This window comes from Tribolium madens, unplaced genomic scaffold (genome assembly GCF_015345945.1).
Source record: "Tribolium madens isolate multiple individuals breed KSU strain unplaced genomic scaffold, Tmad_KSU_1.1 Scaffold_96;HRSCAF=242;Tcas5.2_LG5, whole genome shotgun sequence".
NCBI lineage: Eukaryota > Metazoa > Arthropoda > Insecta > Coleoptera > Tenebrionidae > Tribolium > Tribolium madens.
Genome location: NW_025401068.1, coordinates 12,151,608 through 12,170,792, shown reverse-complemented (window position 1 = coordinate 12,170,792; position 19,185 = coordinate 12,151,608). Strand labels below are relative to the sequence as shown.

Genomic DNA, 19,185 nt, shown 5'->3' with positions numbered 1-19,185 from the left:
TCTTTTAAAATTATTTACTTTTAGGTGTTTATAATCAATAACTAAAAAGATATTTAACGTTAAACATTAAAAAAAATAATTACTATTGTTTCAGAAGCCAAAAAGTACACAGTTGCACAAGAGATGGAAGAAATATCACTTAATAATCACATTTGTGTTAAACTGAATCTATTATTCTTTATTTTTACAATAAAATAATTCAAATTTCAGAATTTATAACGACTTTTAACTTTTAACAAACTTTTTAATTTATAAATCTTTACAAATGCCAAACACTAAAAAATTGCTACAGTTTTAAATTCTGTACTTTCTTCTTTGCAGAAGTAAGAAAACATTTGTTCTAACTGTCTTAGTTTTTGAGTAAAAGTGCATATTTTTGTCAAAAAAAAAGTCTTATTTCTATAACTAAGCAAAATCGAGTAATAAAGTTTAGCGTAAAAACATTGTTTTAAAAGGCTACATCCAAAAATGCCAAGAAACATTTATTTAAAAAAACACAAGTTTGGATCGTAACTTATTTTTGGGACATGCTGTATTGTATTGTATTGAAAATAATTTTAGGTGATGCACTAGATTAGTATCTATCAATAACCTATACATTTTTTTTTATTTTTACATTTAAAGGTCATTAATGGACTTTATCAACTCGCTGGGACACCCTGTATAAAAAATTGTTAATAACAAAAAAGGGAAGAAGTGTTGAAATTTGCTCTACAACCGGTAGTATTTCTACATGAAATAAGCTCATTTGCTTTGACAATTTTGACATAGACGGAAGCATTAGAGTTGGGGTTATTATGATGTTTTTAATGAGGAAATTTAACTTTTTTATTTGATTTTGCATTAACTTCATCTCGAATTACTTCCGTTAGTGTTTGTTATTTTAATAGTTTTAAATAATGACATTTGTATCCATGTAATATCGACCAATATCGGTGTTAACCCACCTCTAATACATTATTGCCCGTGGTCTATAATGAAAGTGATCATTGACCACTAGTACAGTTGGAGACAAAATACTTTGGTCGTCACTTTTCTGACACTTTAATGTAATTCAAGCTTTAACGTTAAAATGAATGACAATTTCAAATTAATGACAGCTATTATATCTTTCTATCAAAAATACGTACAATTTGTCAACTATGATTGACAGTAGCTAAAAATAAGGTTAACAGTCCTAAAGCATGCTTTACAATTTAATGTCACGACTCAACTGACATTGACGACCAAAGTATTTTGTCTCCAACTGTACACTACAGTAATGAAAAAAAAAATTTTTTTTAATGTTTTTGTACAATATGTGCAAGTTTTCCGTTTGCTATCTCTAAAAATAGCTCCGAAAATCCTGACTGATAAATACCCGACCAAAAACGTCAAACCAATTAAATCATTATCTGTGAAACATTGTGGTTTTTGCTGTCACAAATGCCACGGATAACTCCATTCGTTTCCAACAACAATAATTAGAATATACGCAATTGCTCTTTCCTCGTTTTGCATTCGATTAAAAATTATAAAATAAAATGGTTGCAAAAACAATTATAATAGGAAAATTTCGATGTAAAAATGTTTATTCAAACCGTGTGTATAAACAATGAAATTGTCAAGGTAATACCGTGAATTTACAGTTATTTCAAATGATTTTTTTCTTGACCTACACAATCCGCTCATGTTGACCTATTGAACATTCTTTTAGTGACATTTTGACCAAATGCAAGCTTGTTTTGAAATAATTTAATTGGCAATTGGCAACACTGAAGTGTGCCGTGTTTGACAATTATCCCCAAAATTGTGACGTTTAAATGTGATAGGCAATGTTGCCAACCTACTGGAATCAAATTTTAAAAACTGTCTCTCCATTTGACATTTGACACCAATAACAAGCTAAATAAAGTCACACAAATAAATAAATCTATCGATTGCGTCAATTTTATTGTTATCATTGCTCAACGTGTCTTATTGCGCCGTCAATAATTCCACAGTAATTGAGTTCAAATTGTCACAATTAGGTGTCGAAAAGAAGAAAAACAAAATTGTCGACAACTAATTTAATTTTTTCTCCGATATGTGGAATAAATAATGTCAGCTGTGCCCACGACCGTTCATCCGTAACAAACAAAACAATTTTCTTCCGAATTATCATTGTCGAGCTAATTTGGGCATCCTGCTTTGGGGCGCTCGACTGGAACAGGGGGCCTTGCTTTTTTCCGATTTTTTTTCAACCACATGTGTCTAGATTTTGACAACGAGAGGGAAACAGACTGACAGATGACAGCTGTCAGTGTGACATATTGACAAGTTAAATTATGATTTTTATGAGCAATGTATTACTGGCTGTCTAGATTCAGTTTGAAACTTAAACAAAATAATATTTTTTTAACAAATATTTGTCGTCCAAAGACTTGTACTCATTTTTGTTCCACTCTGTATACAGGCTGCGCCAGAAGTCGCGCCCCAGAGAAAATTTTCAAGTAAGGTAAGATACCAGGATACTGATGCTCTGGCATGAGTTTTTTTTTTAATAATTATTTAGTAAAGGTACAAAAATTTTGCCAATAAAAGCCACAAATAACATTGAACAGAGTTACAATTTAAGATACAGCTTCCTTGTTTCCTCTTTTATAGCAAAAAAACTTGAAAAATTATTTTTCCAACAGAAATAAATAGTCATAACTTCGAAATTTTTATAGATAATTTTTTTTAACATTTTTTCCATGTTCCTGGTATCTTACCTTACATGGCATTTTTCTCTGGGGCGCGAGTTCTGACGCAACCTGTATAACAATTAAGCTAGTTGTTACAATAAAGGATCAGCAGGAAGTAAGAGTTCGTTTACTTCCTTTGTGAAACAAAGCAAGCGAAAAAATTGTGTGTAGTTTTTGTATTAATGCAAGTGTGAGATGTAGTTTTGCATAAAAACATTGTTTGACATTTTTACATACAAGGTGTGCCAGAACTCGCGCCCCAGAGAAAAATGTCATGTATACCAGGAACATGAAAAAAATGTTAAAAAAATTCTGTCTATAAAAATTTCGAAGTTATGAGGGTTTAAAGTTTGCACTTTGACTCTATTTATTTCTGTTGGAAAAATAATTTTCCAAGTTTTTTTGCTATAGGCTATTAAAAGAGAAAACAAGGAAGCTGTATCCTAAATTGTGACTTTTATTGGCAAAATTTTTCTCCCTTTGCTAAATAATTGTAAAAAATGTCAAATGTCAAAAAATAAATGTCAAAATTTTTTGACAGATAGAATTTTTTAAACATTTTTTTCATGTTCCTAGTATCTTATCTTACTTGAAATTTTTTCTGGGGCGCAAGTTCTGGTGCAGCCTGTATAGCATGAAATCAAATGATCAAGGTTGCAGGTTGTGCAACTTTAAAGCAAAAAAAGTTTGTCTCTTGGGAAAATAATACAAAACCAAGCAGTAATTAGTAGTAGAGTCGTGTTTGATTAAATTACATAACTACGTTGCCATTCAGTCAATTTAATCCTTGAAAATGACCCACTGAGCTACTGGTAGACTGAAAAAAACTAGTTTCACGTCAAAAGTGTGATTTACCATTAAATAATGTGCTGAAATATAAAATTATCCCAAGAATACAATTTTCAGTTTTAAATCCCTATAGAAGTATAATAAAAGGAGAAATCGTGTCAAATTAACACCTAACAAGACTATAAACAACAATTATCTTTACTTGTAATTACAAATTGCCACTATCTGATCATTTTCCTTTGAAACCAATTTTCATTTCAATAAATTAACTCAATTTAGAACGTCGTAAACTGTGTTCACCTTATCATAAAAAAAAACTCAAAATATATTAATTTGTTGCAAGACATAAATGTCTCTTATCATGCGAAACGGAGCCGCTAATCAGACCCAGACTGTTAAGCATGTTTACCCTTTTTAATCCGTCCAAGGTGTCACCAATAACTCACCCTTTAGACATCAGCGATAAATCTCACCGACAAAACGATTTACTTTTACTAATAAGGGTTGGTTTTGTTTAGTCGCGGTTTGTATGCAGTGAGGGTGCTTTTTAAATTTTAATTAAATATATCAAATAGTGGGATCAGGAGCACTGTTGTGGCCCTTGTTTCTTGACACGAAATTTCCTCGCCCCTTGGTGCCTAAACTAAATATGATTTTTTTTCAAAATCAAATTTTTGACAATTTTTTTAGTTGGCTTTCGGTAATTGAAGCTGACTCAACAAGAAATATTGTCATTTTTTGCAATATTTTTTGATTTAAATTAATCAGAATTAAAATACATATTTTTTTTAAATATTTTATACGCAAATGTCTCAAAAATGACCACTTTTATGACTAAATGTCACAAATAAAAGTTTTACCTTTCAGTCATGGAGTAAAAATTCTATTTTTGCGCTTAAGGGTTTTTACTTTTACCATGACATTAACTAATGTTGTTAGTTTCGTGTCTTTTTCGCTGTTTCAACAATTTCTGGAGAGGTATATTGTAAATCATCAGCATTCGCCATTTTGCACTACTAACTGCCCTAGTTGAATTAATAAACACTAGAAAATCTCAACACAAATTGCGATACTGATGCGTGATATTTGTTTCTAAGCGTTGTTATATTTTCATTACTTGCAAAACGTCCAGATTAATTTGTTCATTTACTTGCTAATTAAGTGTTGCTCTTTACTCTTTGCGGATAAAATAGTATGTTATTCGGAGTAAAAGTGAGTTTATGTGGCTTAGTTGAATTATTTGCCTCACTACGTTCGGCAAAATAAACGTTCAGTTTCGCCTAATAACATAATATACTATTATTATTATTATTATTTAATTTATTATTTATTATGTTTTACCACCGATTTTTACAGATTTTTGTTAAAATTAAGTCAAGAATGATTTTGCAAAGATGTCAAACTTCCAACTTTTCAGTATTTTTATTCTTTTAGACTTTTTTTTTAAACTCTATATTATTTTTTTTGTCTTGGTCATTATTGTATTGTTTTTTGTCGTTTTTTATTATTTTTGTAGCATGTATTATTAATTAATAAAAATTTTGAGAACAGTAGAGAGAATAAAAAAGCTGCGTTTTTAATGGTACAGTTGGAGACAAAATACGTCGTCAATGTCAATTGAGTGACATTAAATTGTAAAGCATGCTTTAGGACTGTTAACCTTATTTTTAGCTACCGTCACTCATAGTTGACAAGTTGAATGTACAGTTGCGGAATTAAAATTTCGGGCAGTATTGTCATTTTCATAATTTTAAGTCTAAAACAGCCTTTACATAAATAATCTCATTTATTCACTTTCAAAAATAGTGATTTGTGGCATAATATCGGGTAGGCAGCAGATCAAAGCGATGATTTAATTACACTTAGTTCAATTAATAAATTTCCTAAGACAGACAAATTGTTTAATTAACAATTTTAACAACAAAAAAAAAGTTTAATTGTCAAATGTCAGTCATGAAAAGGTAGTTTACAGTGAACTTTTTAAAATGCCCGAAATTTTAATTCCGCAACTGTACATATTTTTGATATGAAAATATATAATAGCTGTCATTAATTTGAAATTGTCATTCATTTTAACGTTGAAGCTTGAATTACATTGAAGTACCAGAAAGGTATTTTGTCTCCAACTGTACATGTTTACGAAGATACCTATAATAATAATTAATTCGCCTTATCGAGGTTCCACTGTATTTGAAAAAGGTAGCTTGTTGGCAACCTAATAGGGTTTTAATTTGCCTCAAAAATTACACGTTTTTGAGAGTAAGTTTCCGCTCTTGTTTTAATACCTAGCAATTTTATCCCTGGTCAAAGACCCTTTTTTCTGATAAAAAAATTAGTTTTATTCATCACGCCATTTCAAGAGTGAGAATTGCCAGTAACTTAGTCAAGACTTGGTCACTTATTTTCCTTCAATTATCTTATTAGTGCAAGTGGGCGAAGTTGTCGCATGACCCTTTGACCCCCTTTAAATTTGTTTTCGTTGTTGCCCTTTGACTTGTTGTTTTGTGGTATCGTAAAGGCGTATTCCCCTACCAGTGTCGTGCGTTGTGGACGTCGTGTCGCAGTCACGCGTACGATGTCGAGTAGAACAATGGTTGTTTAGTAATTTTGCACAAAAATGACAGGTTGAGGATTAATTTCGATGGTCGTTGCAAACAATGCACAAGGTGAGCCCACATTTGAATTGCATTTGAATTTGTTATCGGCTATTTCTATTGTCTTTGCAGATTTTTTTACTTCTTTTTCCAGTGGAAATTAACCACATTTTTAAAAATTTTATTTTTCACTGTTTGCAACACTACAGCCGGGATTTACTGCAAAAGCCATTCAAATTGTAGATTTTTATTGTCTTAGTTTGGCAACCTTGACTCTCAAACTCAAATGTCAAACTTTTATGGGCAATTGTCATTCAGTTGCGACGGACGACTGCTGGCTTAGCCGTCACCTGGAATATCCCGATATAATAATATTTCAGTGTTGCCAATAGTTTTTTGTCTCTCATTTTGCGTTAATTTGAGTAATTTCCTGTGGAAGTGGAAGTTCAGTGTCGTTACTTTGACGTAGTTTCCTACAACATCAACGTCATTAATAATTTCGCTTAATTTCCCCTTTCCATGACCTAGGTTGTAATAAAAATTCATAATTGAATAAATAACGACTCGATCGTTTATTAAAAATGGTCAGTGTTGAATTCCGTTTATGTTATTTCAATGTTTATCCGACTGGTAGTCGTGACCTTAACTTTTCGAAAGTGTCTGGTGTTTTTTATTTTTAGAATTTGCATAACTGCTTGAGGCGATTTGGTGGAGGAGCCGGGCGAATGTCGTATCAACAAGAAATTCCTCAATAGGATTTAGGGAAATTCGTGAATAGGTTGCCATAAATTTGGTTAGGTTGGTTTGTAGTGACAAACAAAAGATATCGTAACTAGTGTCAAAAATTTAAGTTAAGTCACCTGTCAGTTTGTATAGATAATTTAATTGATAGTTGACAGAGTAGTTGACAGAAAACGTCAACCGTCAACAACAAGGGTTAACCAACTCTATGCATTCAAAATTACTTCTGAAAATTCTAGTTCCAAACAACATGAAAAACGTACTTTTCCTTCAAATCGTAGGTGGTGATTTCTTGTTGACAAATCTGTAGTGTAACACTAATTATCAATTTGATAGTCACTGTTGCCAACTTAAAAGTGTTTTTTGTTTCAGGTGAATCAAAATGTATGTGACGCAACTTGGACCGATTGTTTTTGTCTTTTTCTGGTGCTTTTGCTTGTCTTATGCCTTGTCTGAAGACTCGTGGAAATGTCTCAATTACACAAGTAAGTATTGTGGTGCGTTGATAAACCACTATTGCCAACTTAAATTTTCCCCCAGAGACATTTCCCAAAACGCATGTTTATTACTTGGCCCAACACACTAACATAATCATTCAAACCTCCGAACGCACCCTCCATAAACTGAGCACTGAGATCCTCAAGATCTACCTGGAGGAGGTTTCCGGTTTCGCAAAAGTTGAAATCCTCGTCGACGACGACAACTTTGAGGTGGAGAACGCCGTGAAGAAGCTCTCCTCACGCTACCTCAACGTCACCGAATTGTTTCCTCCAGCTATGATCGACTTGGAGGTGTGGATACCGCCGGGTTACGACCTCCTCAATTCCGAAGACACCCACTTGGTGAAAGACCTGGGGGATGTGGGTCCTTTGGGGCGCTTTGGGTGGTTCATCCCCGGGCAACTTGATGGGCCAGTTGCTCGGTATTACGGTAAATCGGACACCAAGTTTCGGGAGGTGCATTGGTCCTTCCTCAGGGATGAAAAAACCGTTAGCCTTCTTGATATAAACGACCAAATGTCTGTAATTTACAGTAATGCGAAAATGAACGATACGACATTCGTTTGTTCGGAGAAGTTTTGCAAAAAGGGGGTTTACACACCGAAGCATTGCGAGAACACCCGATGCGCCCTCCTCCTCACCTCCAAACCCTCCACGACGAAGTTCCTCATCGACCACATCAACGAACTCAAATTGTACGTCCGAGTGGTGTGGTTGGGGAAAAACCTGAAACGTACAGTGGAGACTTTGACCAAATTGTATGCAGGTACCCCAAGGAGTATCCTCATCATGTACTACACCCCCAGTGATGTGATTTTGAGGGAGAAGAAATTTATCAGTGTGATTTTCCCCCAGTGTGATTATTTGAACTTGAACCGTTCCCTGGGGTGCAAATACGAGCTCCAGAGGATTGTGAAAATGTCCTGGAACAAAGTCGAGGAGTTGGGGTTGTTGCGTCCAGTCCGCGATTTTAAATTCAGTGAGCAGGATTACGACGACCTTTTGACCCTCTACGAGGGGGCTAAAAACCAGTCGAATCTCCGACAAATCGCCTGCGAGTGGCTCAAAAACCACGAATCGTGGATTATCGACCACGGGAAAATCGACATCTACATTGGGGGCATTTTCCCCCTCAACGAGTCCACCTACAATGGCAGGGGGATCGTCCATGGGGCCAAACTAGCCCAAGACATCATCAACGCAGATCCGGGGATTTTACCCAACTACAACCTGAAACTTCTAGTGGAGAACGGCAGATGTCGCCCTGATAGTGTGACGAAAATTTTCATCCAATACGTCACAGAGTACCACTATAACAGGCTGTTGGGGGTGCTGGGGCCCGCGTGCTCCGACACTGTGGAGCCCGTCACACACGTCTCCAAACATTACCGCACTTTGGTGGTCTCCTACAGTGCCGAGGGGACGAGTTTCTCCGATCGGAACAAATATCCGTATTTTTTTCGCACGATTGGGGAGAATAAAGACTACCAATATGTTTATTTGCATTTGTTCAAAAAGTTGGGCTGGAAGAGGGTCGCCGCGTTGACGGAAGATGGGCAAAAGTACACGGAGTATATTTCGCACATGCAGGAGACTCTGGGGGAGAACGATATCGCCTTTATTGCCAATACCAAGTTCCCGAGGGACAGGGACCCCTACCAAATGGCTAGAGTAAGTAGCTTGTCATATTACTCTACATCGAAGTAGTCGTTGAAAGAATGCAAAACAATCCTAACCTCAATCTCCCTTAAAAATTATTTTGTTACATAAATATGTACCCCAGGTAGCAAAAAATAATTAAAATTAACAACGTAATTAACATAGGGTAGCAAACATAAAAAAATGACATTATTAATGTGATAAAATTTGTTCTGAATGACATTAATGACAAATTTTGTTAAATTAAAGACTTGTTTGCCACCGAAATTAACTCTAAGAGAAAAATGGAATTCAATTAATGTTTCCTCATATTTTCACATTACACTTTTGTATTTTTCTGTTTACTATTTTCTTGTTTCATTTAGTCTTCCTGTTTAGTTATATTAAATTACTTTTTTTGACTACTTTTATCCATTTTTGATACTTTTACATAATTTTCATATTTATGTCCTACATTCTTCTAATTTTAAGTCGTTTTTCCATATTATCTTGTGCTTTTTTTTACTCGTTTTTAACATCCTTGTTTCCAATTATTTTTTGTAAATTCTACCTTAAATGCTTTGTTTTTTTTAAACTTTCTTTCAAATCATTTTTGTCATCAAATTGTTCTGCCTTCGCAAATTATCTTATTCTGATATTTTTTGTTTTTGGTTTTAAATTAACTAATGACAAGCTAAAACACAGTATTTAACAAAATGAATACCTACTATGCTGTATTAATTTTGCAAAAAAAAACTTTTAAATTATCAGAAAATTTTATGATGTTTTAATGTTTCTGTTTTTTATTACAAAGCGATGTATGCTACCATTTTTGGTTGAGGCACATTGACGCAAAATGTCACCAACTGTCAAAAGTGTCAGATTGATTGAAATGCAACGCACTCTTGGTTAAGGTTTTTTATTAAACTTAAAATTTATGCACTTTTAGGCCTGTTTTTCTCTATAAAACTCTACTGAAGAATTATGAATGAATTATTGTTTTTCACTTTTACTCAATCTCTACCTTTCGCCGTTTTCTACTTTTAGCGCGTCAAAATTTAGCATCAATCTCCAAGAATAAACAATTGCTATGGCACGACAAAGATGGTTAAATTAACGATTTACACTGGTGTGAGAGAGATGGAGCTATCACGTTTTAGTAACTAGATAAATAATGCATTTAGACTTCTACAACCTACTTGATGCACATTAATATAAAAAAGAGTAAAAATAGGAGTATAAACAACAATTTAGAATGATTCCAGTGTTTAAATTAAGCAAAATTTTATTGAAGTAGCTTAAATTGCTGTTTCCTGAAAAAACTATTACATATTTTGTTGAAATATTTTGATTTAGGTTGATTTCCGGCTTAAAATTGAGCCAAATCAATTGGAAATAGCACAAATTGCTTTATTTTGGCCTAAAATTGTATTTTAAGCAATTATTTTTATAAAATCTAATCGAGCAAAATTGGGTTGAAAATAGCTCGGATTGCTTTATTTTTGCTGAACACTGTTATTTAAGCGTCTATTTTGTTAAAATACATTGACTTAAAATTGAGCGAAATCGATTAGAAATTGATTAAATTGTATTATAGTGGCCGAAAAAAGCTAAATAAGTAATTATTTTGATAAAATACATGGATTTGTGGTGTTCTCTTACTTAAAATCTAGGCAAAACCATTGGAAATTAATCAAATCGTATGTTTATGTAACAAAGGAATAAACAACTATGTAGGTGATTTCATTTAAGAGATGTTTCTTCCAAAGATGCTTACAAAACAGACTAAATAATAATATCATAAGAAAATGATAAATTTGTCAAATCGTCAAATAATAATTCGCCAAAATATTCAGTTCAAAAATCTGTCTTCATTCAATTTCAGTTTATTTTAAAAGTAAAAATCTATATATTATTTATTTTGTTCCGGAGGAAATAGAAAGGAAAAAGTAAACAATTCATTATTTTGCCGTTAGGCGATTGTACTTAATTCGCGACTTGTTTGAATATTTATTTCTTCAGAGTGGAGAACCTTGGGTTAGCGACACGTTTTGCGTTTATTTTCCTCAAACAAGTGGCAAAAAGTTGAAAATTAAGTCTTGTATTTATGTTTTTTTCTGTCTATAAAAATGCGTTTTATTTGAATTCTTTCCAGTTTTTTTGGTGATTTGTAATTTGTTTCTTTGTCGGAATTGCAAGGTTTTGTTTATGTCAGTTGTTTATTATCAGAAATTATTCCTGCATTTTTTTACGTTCTGTTATTTTTGGAAAAAAAAACACAAAAATTGTCGAAATTTTATTAAGTTGTTTGGGGAAAGCAATTTTTTTTATTTTTAAATGTTATTTTAAAGAATATAAAAACGTAAAATCGACGATATTTATAAATGTATCTATTTTTTCGGTTTGTTTCGTTTTAAAGGAGAAATTTAATTTTAAGAAAATTAGTTGAATAAATGTAAAAATTACAAAATCAGACTGAAAGTATGCTAGGTATTTGAGCTTAAGTTGGATTGTTTTTGAGAGAGAATTGTTGAAATAACGTAAAAAGTTGCAAAAACAGACTATAGATATGCTTATGTGGTTCCAAAAGTTGCAGTTTTTTCCAAAAATATTGCTTGTTTTAATTATACCTTTTCGGCTGTTTATTTCGATTTCAGGAAAAATTTAATCTAATTGAGAAAATAGCAAGATCAAGTTTTAAATGTGGTATTTCGGTTTGTTTCATTGATTTATATTTTTTGTTTCAATATTGAAACATTGTCATTTTTTTATTTTTGAAGATTTTAAGAAAACTTATTAACTTTTATGGGTAGAACTCATACTATCTGATTTGCAAATTGTCTTTATTTCCAAAATTAATGCTAAAAATCGCAATATAGACATCAAAAAAAATATTTTTTTGGCTTGATCTAATTTCAGTTAAAATTGTTCTAATTTTGAGACTTTTTTTAATAACCAAAAAAATCCCTAAAGACTTGCTAAAAACGAAAATTGCAAAATTAAACATAAAAGGCGTTATTTTCTATAAATTTAAAAAGTTTTTCTTGAGAAACTTGCACAATTTAGAATACTTTGCCTACACAAAACAAAATGTGCGAAATATTTTTTTCAGCGAATTTTGAAACTTTTTACCGATACAATTACTAAATTCGGATTTTTTCTTCAAAAATTATACAGAAATACACTGAAATAGATTTAGAACGCATTATTTCCGCTTTTTTTGGTGGATTTAGAGCCTTTTCATTGAAAAACCTACTGAATTAAAAAAAAATCATCAAAACAAGACAGGAAATTGCAAAATTTTTGTTTCAAAGAATTTAGATTTCGAGATATTTCATCTAACAGAATAAAAAAATTAAGCTGAAAATGCATAATTTTCTATGAATTTAGAATTTGATAAGAAACTCACAAAAACAAGGTAAAAAAGCAGAAAATTAGATCTTCAAATACATTATTTTCGTCTGTTTTTATAAATTTGGAGCGTTTTTCATCGAGACACTTGCTGAATTCAAAAAACTAGATAGAAATTTGGTCTAAAACTCATTATTTTCTATAACTTTAGAAGAGTTTTTCATGAGAAAGTTGCACGATTCACAATATTTTGCCTTAGAAAAACAGAAATTTGCGAACCTATTTTTGGTTGTTTCAACGAAATTTTTTTATCGAGTAACTAATTCGATTTTTTTTAACACAAATCAGAAAATGTCTTAGATCTGAAACGCATTATTTTCGTTTATTTTGATGGATTTGACCCTTTTTCTGTAAGATTTCGTAAAATATTACTAAAACTGAAAATTGCAAAATTTCTTCTGAAATGCTTTTTGTTTCACTTATTTCTTCGAGAAACATATATAAATTTACCAAAAAAGTTAAAAAAGATCATCCAAATGCCAAAAAATAACATTTTTTCCGTGTTCCTGCTACCTTCTTGTCTTACTTGAAATTTTTCTCAGAGGCGCCAGTTCTGAGACACCCTGTATACATTGCAAAAACACGCTCTAAATGAGTTATTTCGGGTTGTTTCGTTTACTTTGAATTATTTTTAAAAAGCATTGTCTTTTAAATATCATGTTGAGCAATTTTCGCTCAGTTGGTTCAAAAGTATCACGATTTGCAGTATTTAGAAGATTTGAAACACAAAAACGCCCGCATCATAATCCTGGACGTGATCGACCCCATTGCCCGAACCGTAATGTGCGAAGCGTACCAAATGAAGATGACCTCAACTGACGGCTACGTTTGGTTCCTTCCAACTTGGCTCAACGAGACTTGGTACGACACCGACTACTTCAACCGCTTCAAAAGCGAATCGGTGAATTGCACCACCAGCGAGATGATCCAAGCCGCCACTGGGTACTTCTCGATGGCGCACTCCTTCTACGAGCCAAATGACACCCAAGTCCAGGGGAACCTCACCGTGGCCCAATGGATGGCCCTCTACGGAACCAAGGTCCCTTTATCGAACTACGCGGGCTACGCCTACGACGCCATGTGGACCTATGCCCTTGCTTTGGACAACCTCGCCAAGGAGTACCCCGCGGCGGTCTCCGACTTGCATTCGGAAACAACAGCAAAGTGAGCAGAAAAATTGATTCAATTTATTTTATTCACAATCACTAATGTAATATGCCGATTACTAACCTTTTTAAGGTTGGGAAACATGTCATTATTTCTCATGAAGAGTAATAAATGTTACTCCTCTTGGGTGGTAATATGCAGGATTGCCAACGTTAAAATTACGAAAATACCGGAAATTTTTTCTTTTAAATTGTCAAGTTACGCATAATATTTCACTAAATTAGTATTCAATTGCTTTTGTAGCAGTTTCTCTTAATTCTGGGGGAGTACATTGCTCCATTTCGACGACTTTAAATCGGATTTACACATTATTTCAATATTTTCTTTGACATTTCTGAAATGTCAAAAATCAAACGTCATTTGGATGGCCTACCACGTTTGGACCTTAACTTTGTTAGAATTGTATTTTACTTAAATTTTTGACTGAAAATAATGTGATTGTGAATAAAATAGCATACAAACCTCGGTGGTAATGGCACTACCCCTTGTGCTTTATCCGTATACATAAGCACTCGGGGTAATGCCATATTTACCACCTCGCTTGTAATGTACTATTTCACTACTAGCTGTATGTATTAGAGGTGGGCAAATGCCGATGTTGAAGATATAAATATTTCTAGAATATTTTTATTGAAAACTATTACCATCACAAGTACTAACGGAAGTATTTCGAGATGAAATTAATGCAAAATCACATAAAAAACCTAAATGTTCTCATTAAAAACATCAGAATAACCCCAACTCTAATGCTTCTGTCAATGTCAAAACTGTCAAAACAACAAATGAGTTTATTTTTTGTTAAAATACTATCGGTAGTGAGGCAAATTTTAACACTTTTTCCCTTTTCTTTTAGTTTCTTTGTTATTTTAACAAATATTTCACATTATGTAGTGACCTGACCTGACCTGTAGTTGCAGAAATACAAAAAATGACATAACCTCATTTATGATAAATTAAGTTAATAACCCAGACGGTAATTAATTACTTTTTAAAAAACAATTGACAATGTCAAAATTCCCTCAGAGACCAGAATGTACCTCCCTAAAACCTTTCTTTTTGGAACATCTGTATATTAAAATCTCCCTAGATTAGGTTTGAGGTTATGTTAGTAATTTTTAAAAAATGTCAGGAAAGTTTCAAGCGTAAGAATTTTTTTCCAAATGACAAGAAATAAAGACGATGAGGTAAGGACACCGAAAAATGCAACTTCTAAACTGGAAAAATTTATTTAATGGATAATATAAAATTTTACTCATTTTCAAAATTTTCAGATCACCAGTCGTTTTTCCATTCTACGGAAAGTTGAATCATTATTGAAGGAATATAATAAAATACTGGATCAGTTTTGCAATTTATTGGATTCCGTTCTTTTTTAGGGGTTTTTATACAACCAAAATTGTCAAATTCAAGAAGAATTTTTCTCTGTCTGCATACAGGGTGCGCCAGAACTTGCGCCCCAGAGAAAAATTTCAAGTAAGATAAGATACCACGAACATGGTGGAAAAAATGTTTAAAAAATTCTATCTGTAAAAAAAATTTGACATTTGTTTTTTGACATTTGACATTTTTTGTCTATTTAATGATACTGATGTTTTTGTATATGTTTTTTTTACAATTATTTAGTAAAGGTACAAAAATTTTGCTTATAAAAGTCATAAATAACATTGAACTGAGTTACAATTTAGGATACAGCTTCCTTCCTCTTCTAATAATCTGTAGCAAAAAAACTTGGAAAATTATTTTTACAACACAAAATAGAGTTAAAGTGCAAAATTTCAACTCTCATAACTTCGAAATTTTTATAGATAAATTTTTTTCCATGTTCCTGATATCTTACCTTATATGGCATTTTTCTCTGGGGCGCGAGTTTTGGCGCACCTATATATTCACAAAATCTAATCATAGTTATTTTTCTTGTTATGTTAGAGTCCAGAACCTTGCTTTCGGAATCTCATTTTTGTAAACGATTCTTCTTGAGATAAAACCCAATTTTATAACAATTTATTTAAACAATTAAATTCAATGCAGCAAATTTAAATCCACTTTTACCATTTTTTGTACTTTTTATTTTAAATTTAAAAGTAATTGGGTCTTCATAACAAAACGGCTGACATGCAATTGACATTTTACGTTGCCAACGTAATAACATCAAATAACTAGTGGCTGATACCAATATGACAACACTTTGACAATTGTTTTTAATAAAAGTGGATTAACAAAAATAGTAGTTGTGAATTACGACATGTTATGTGTGAGGCAACATGTCCATTAAGTAGGGTTATATTTTTCAGCGTTGTATTTCTGTGTATAACTATACTCCTTTTCATATTAATGTGCATCGAAGTAGTCGTTGAAAGGGATCATTTTAAGGTGGCAACCATGCATAAATTCACTCAATCCTAACCTCAAACAAGTTTCTCGGTTTTTTTCAGATAAGTGTGTACTCCAGGTAGCAAAAAAACAATTAAAATTAAAAACGTAATTAACATAGGGTTGCAAACATGAAGATTTATGTCATTATTGACGTGATTAAATTTGTTCTGAATGACATTAATGACACTTTTTGTGTGAATTGGCCTTTAAATTAAAGATGCATTTAGACTTCTACAACCTACTTGATGCACATTAATATAAAAAAGAGTATAATAAATATGCTAGTAGTGAAAAAAATGTTACATAAAACACGGGCATAAAAAATCTCTTCTCTACCTTCTCTACTATTCTAACTTGTCACTTTCTAGTAAATTGGTACAACTGATTCAGGAGACTGACTTTATGGGGGTTTCCGGGCGTATTAAGTTCCGTGGGGGCCCTTCTCGCTTCTCCCCCATCAATTTAATGGAATGGTATGGGAACAAGTCGCACATTGTGGGTCACTTCAACCCCAATGTCTCCGACGACAAACCGGAGATTCTTGGAGGTGTCCTCGACCTTAAAACTGAAGCTTTACGTTGGTTCACCCCCAATAAGCAACGTCCGGATGATGGCACTTTGGTGCCCCCAAAATGCGCCCTCCAAAGCCTCGCCAACGCCTTGAATGTCAACTGCGAAATGGCCATCGTCATCCTCAATATTATCCTAATCTGTGTCCTCCTCCTGGGGGTCTTCGCCGCGGTGTTTTTCATGAAACGGCGCTACGAAAAGAAGGTGAAATACACGGAACAGTACATGAGACACTTCGGGATCGATTTGAGACTAAATCCGTCGCAAATCACCGATTTGGACAAGTGGGAGATTCCCCGGAATTCGGTTGTGATCAACCGGAAGTTGGGCGAGGGGGCTTTCGGGACGGTCTACGGGGGCGAGGCCAACTTCCCGGATAAAGGCTGGGTGGCGGTGGCTGTGAAAACGCTCAAAATCGGCTCAAGTACCGAGGAGAAGCTCGATTTCTTGTCCGAAGCCGAGGTGATGAAACGTTTCGACCACAAAAACATCATCAAACTCCTGGGGGTGTGCACCAAAGAGGAGCCCATTTACACCATCATGGAGTTTATGCTTTATGGCGATTTGAAGACGTTTCTCCTCGCGAGGAGACATCTAGTCAACGATAAGAGCATCGAAGAGTCCGATGAAATCTCGAGTAAGAAGTTGACAATGATGGCCTTGGATGTGGCCAGAGGGTTGAGTTATTTAGCACAGTTGAAGTATGTGCATCGAGATGTCGCTTCGCGCAATTGTCTGATTAATGCTCAAAGGATTGTCAAGTTGGCCGATTTTGGGATGACTAGGCCGATGTTTGAGAATGATTATTACAAGTTTACGAGGAAGGGGATGTTGCCGGTGAGGTGGATGTCGCCGGAGAGTCTCGCATTGGGGGTGTTTACCCCCTCGAGTGACGTGTGGAGTTATGGAGTGCTCCTGTATGAGATTATCACGTTTGGGAGTTTCCCCTATCAGGGGATGACCAACAGTGAGGTGTTGGACTATGTCAAGAATGGACACACTGTTACGATTCCCCAAGGAGTTAAGACGCAACTGTGAGTAGTTTTTCTTTTGTTATTCTCATTTATTATTTTTTTTCTTCATCTTCTAATTTTCTTGCCTTTGTTGTTACTATGAGTCGTTTGCTACGAATTTTGTGGAGGTAATTGTAAAATTTGTTTGTTTTTTGAAGTATTTTATGAGGAAAAACTTACAAAAATTAAGAGATTTTGTCAAAACTAGGTGAAAAGTGCAAAATTAGATCTTTGAATGCATCATTTTTGTCTGTTTTTTAAAAAAAAAAATTGCAGTAGATTGCGACATTTGGTCCAAAAACTCATTATTTTCTATGAATTTAAAAATTTTTCATGYGAAATTTGCATAATTGCCTAAACAAAATAGAAATTTGCGAAATTGTTTTTGGTTATTTCAGCAAATTTGGATTTTTTTATTATTAAATTAAATATAAAATGCGTTATTTTCTATGAATTTAAAATGTTTTTCGTAAGAAAGTTGCACAGAATACCTACTTTGCCTACACAAAACAGAAATTTGCGAAATAATTTTTGTTTTTTTTTCCAGCGAATTTAGAAAATTTTTGACGATAAAAAAATTGTTTAATTTATTTTAATCTTCTAATTTTCTTGCCTTTTTTGTTTCTATGTGTCGTTTGCTACGAATTTTGTGGAGAAAATTGTAAAATTTGTTTGTTTTTTGAAGTATTTTATAAGAAAAAACTTACAAAAATTAAGAGATTTTGTCAAAACTAGGTGAAAAGTACAAAATTAGATCTTTGAATGCATCATTTTTGTCTGTTTTTTTAAAAAAAAAATTGCAGTAGATTGCGACATTTGGTCCAAAAACTCATTATTTTCTATGAATTTAAAAATTTTTCATGAGAAATTTGCATAATTGCATAAATAAAATAGAAATTTGCGAAATTGTTTTTGGTTATTTCAGCAGATTAGGATTTTTTTATTATTAAATTAAATATGCGTTATTTTCTCTGAATTTAAAATGTTTTTCGTAAGAAAGTTGCACAGAATACCTACTTTGCCTACACAAAACAGAAATTTGCGAAATAATTTTTGTTTATTTTTCCAGCCAATTTTGAAAATTTTTGACGATTAAAAAAATGGTATAATTTAATTTAATCTTCTAATTTTCTTGCCTTTTTTGTTTCTATCAGTCGTTTTCTACGAATTTTATGGAGGTAATTGTAAAATTTGTTTGTTTTTTGAAGTATTTTATAAGGAAAAACTTACAAAAATTAAGAGATTTTGTCAAAACTAGGTGAAAAGTGCAAAATTAGATCTTTGAATGCATCATTTTCGTCTGTTTTTTTTTTAATTTTTTTTGCAGTAAATTGCGACATTTGGTCTAAAAACTCATTATTTTCTATGAATTTAAACATTTTTCATGAGAAATTTGCTGCATAATTGCATAAACAAAATAGAAATTTGCGAAATTGTTTTTGGTTATTAGCAAATTAGAATTTTTTTATTATTAAATTAAATATCAAATGCGTTATTTTCTATGAATTCAAAATATTTTTTGTAAGAAAGTTGCACAGTTCAGAATGCCTATTTTGCCTACACAAAACAGAAATTTGCGAAATAATTTTTGTTTTTTCGTCTGTTTTTTTAATTTTTTTTGCAGTAAATTGCGACATTTGGTCCAAAAACTCATTATTTTCTATGAATTTAAAAATTTTTCATG

The 19,185-nt window shown here is 32.8% G+C and overlaps 1 protein-coding gene across 3 annotated transcripts in view; it reads left to right on the top strand.

Moving 5' to 3' along the window:
* The window catches only part of LOC123012942, a 58,326-nt gene that overhangs the window by 34,363 nt on the left and 4,778 nt on the right, over positions 1-19,185 (top strand). Inside the window, exons 1-5 of one of the 3 annotated variants that reach the window (XM_044411186.1) lie at positions 6,046-6,160; positions 7,202-7,314; positions 7,370-9,000; positions 13,085-13,542; positions 16,287-17,522. In XM_044411186.1, coding sequence (XP_044267121.1) covers positions 7,212-7,314; positions 7,370-9,000; positions 13,085-13,542; positions 16,287-17,522 — 3,428 coding nt within the window. In that variant the 5' untranslated portion in view covers positions 6,046-6,160; positions 7,202-7,211. Of the gene's footprint in view, positions 1-6,045; positions 6,161-6,865; positions 6,887-7,201; positions 7,315-7,369; positions 9,001-13,084; positions 13,543-16,286; positions 17,523-19,185 lie in introns of those variants that run through there. The other 2 variants (XM_044411187.1, XM_044411185.1) reach the window with 2 other exon arrangements.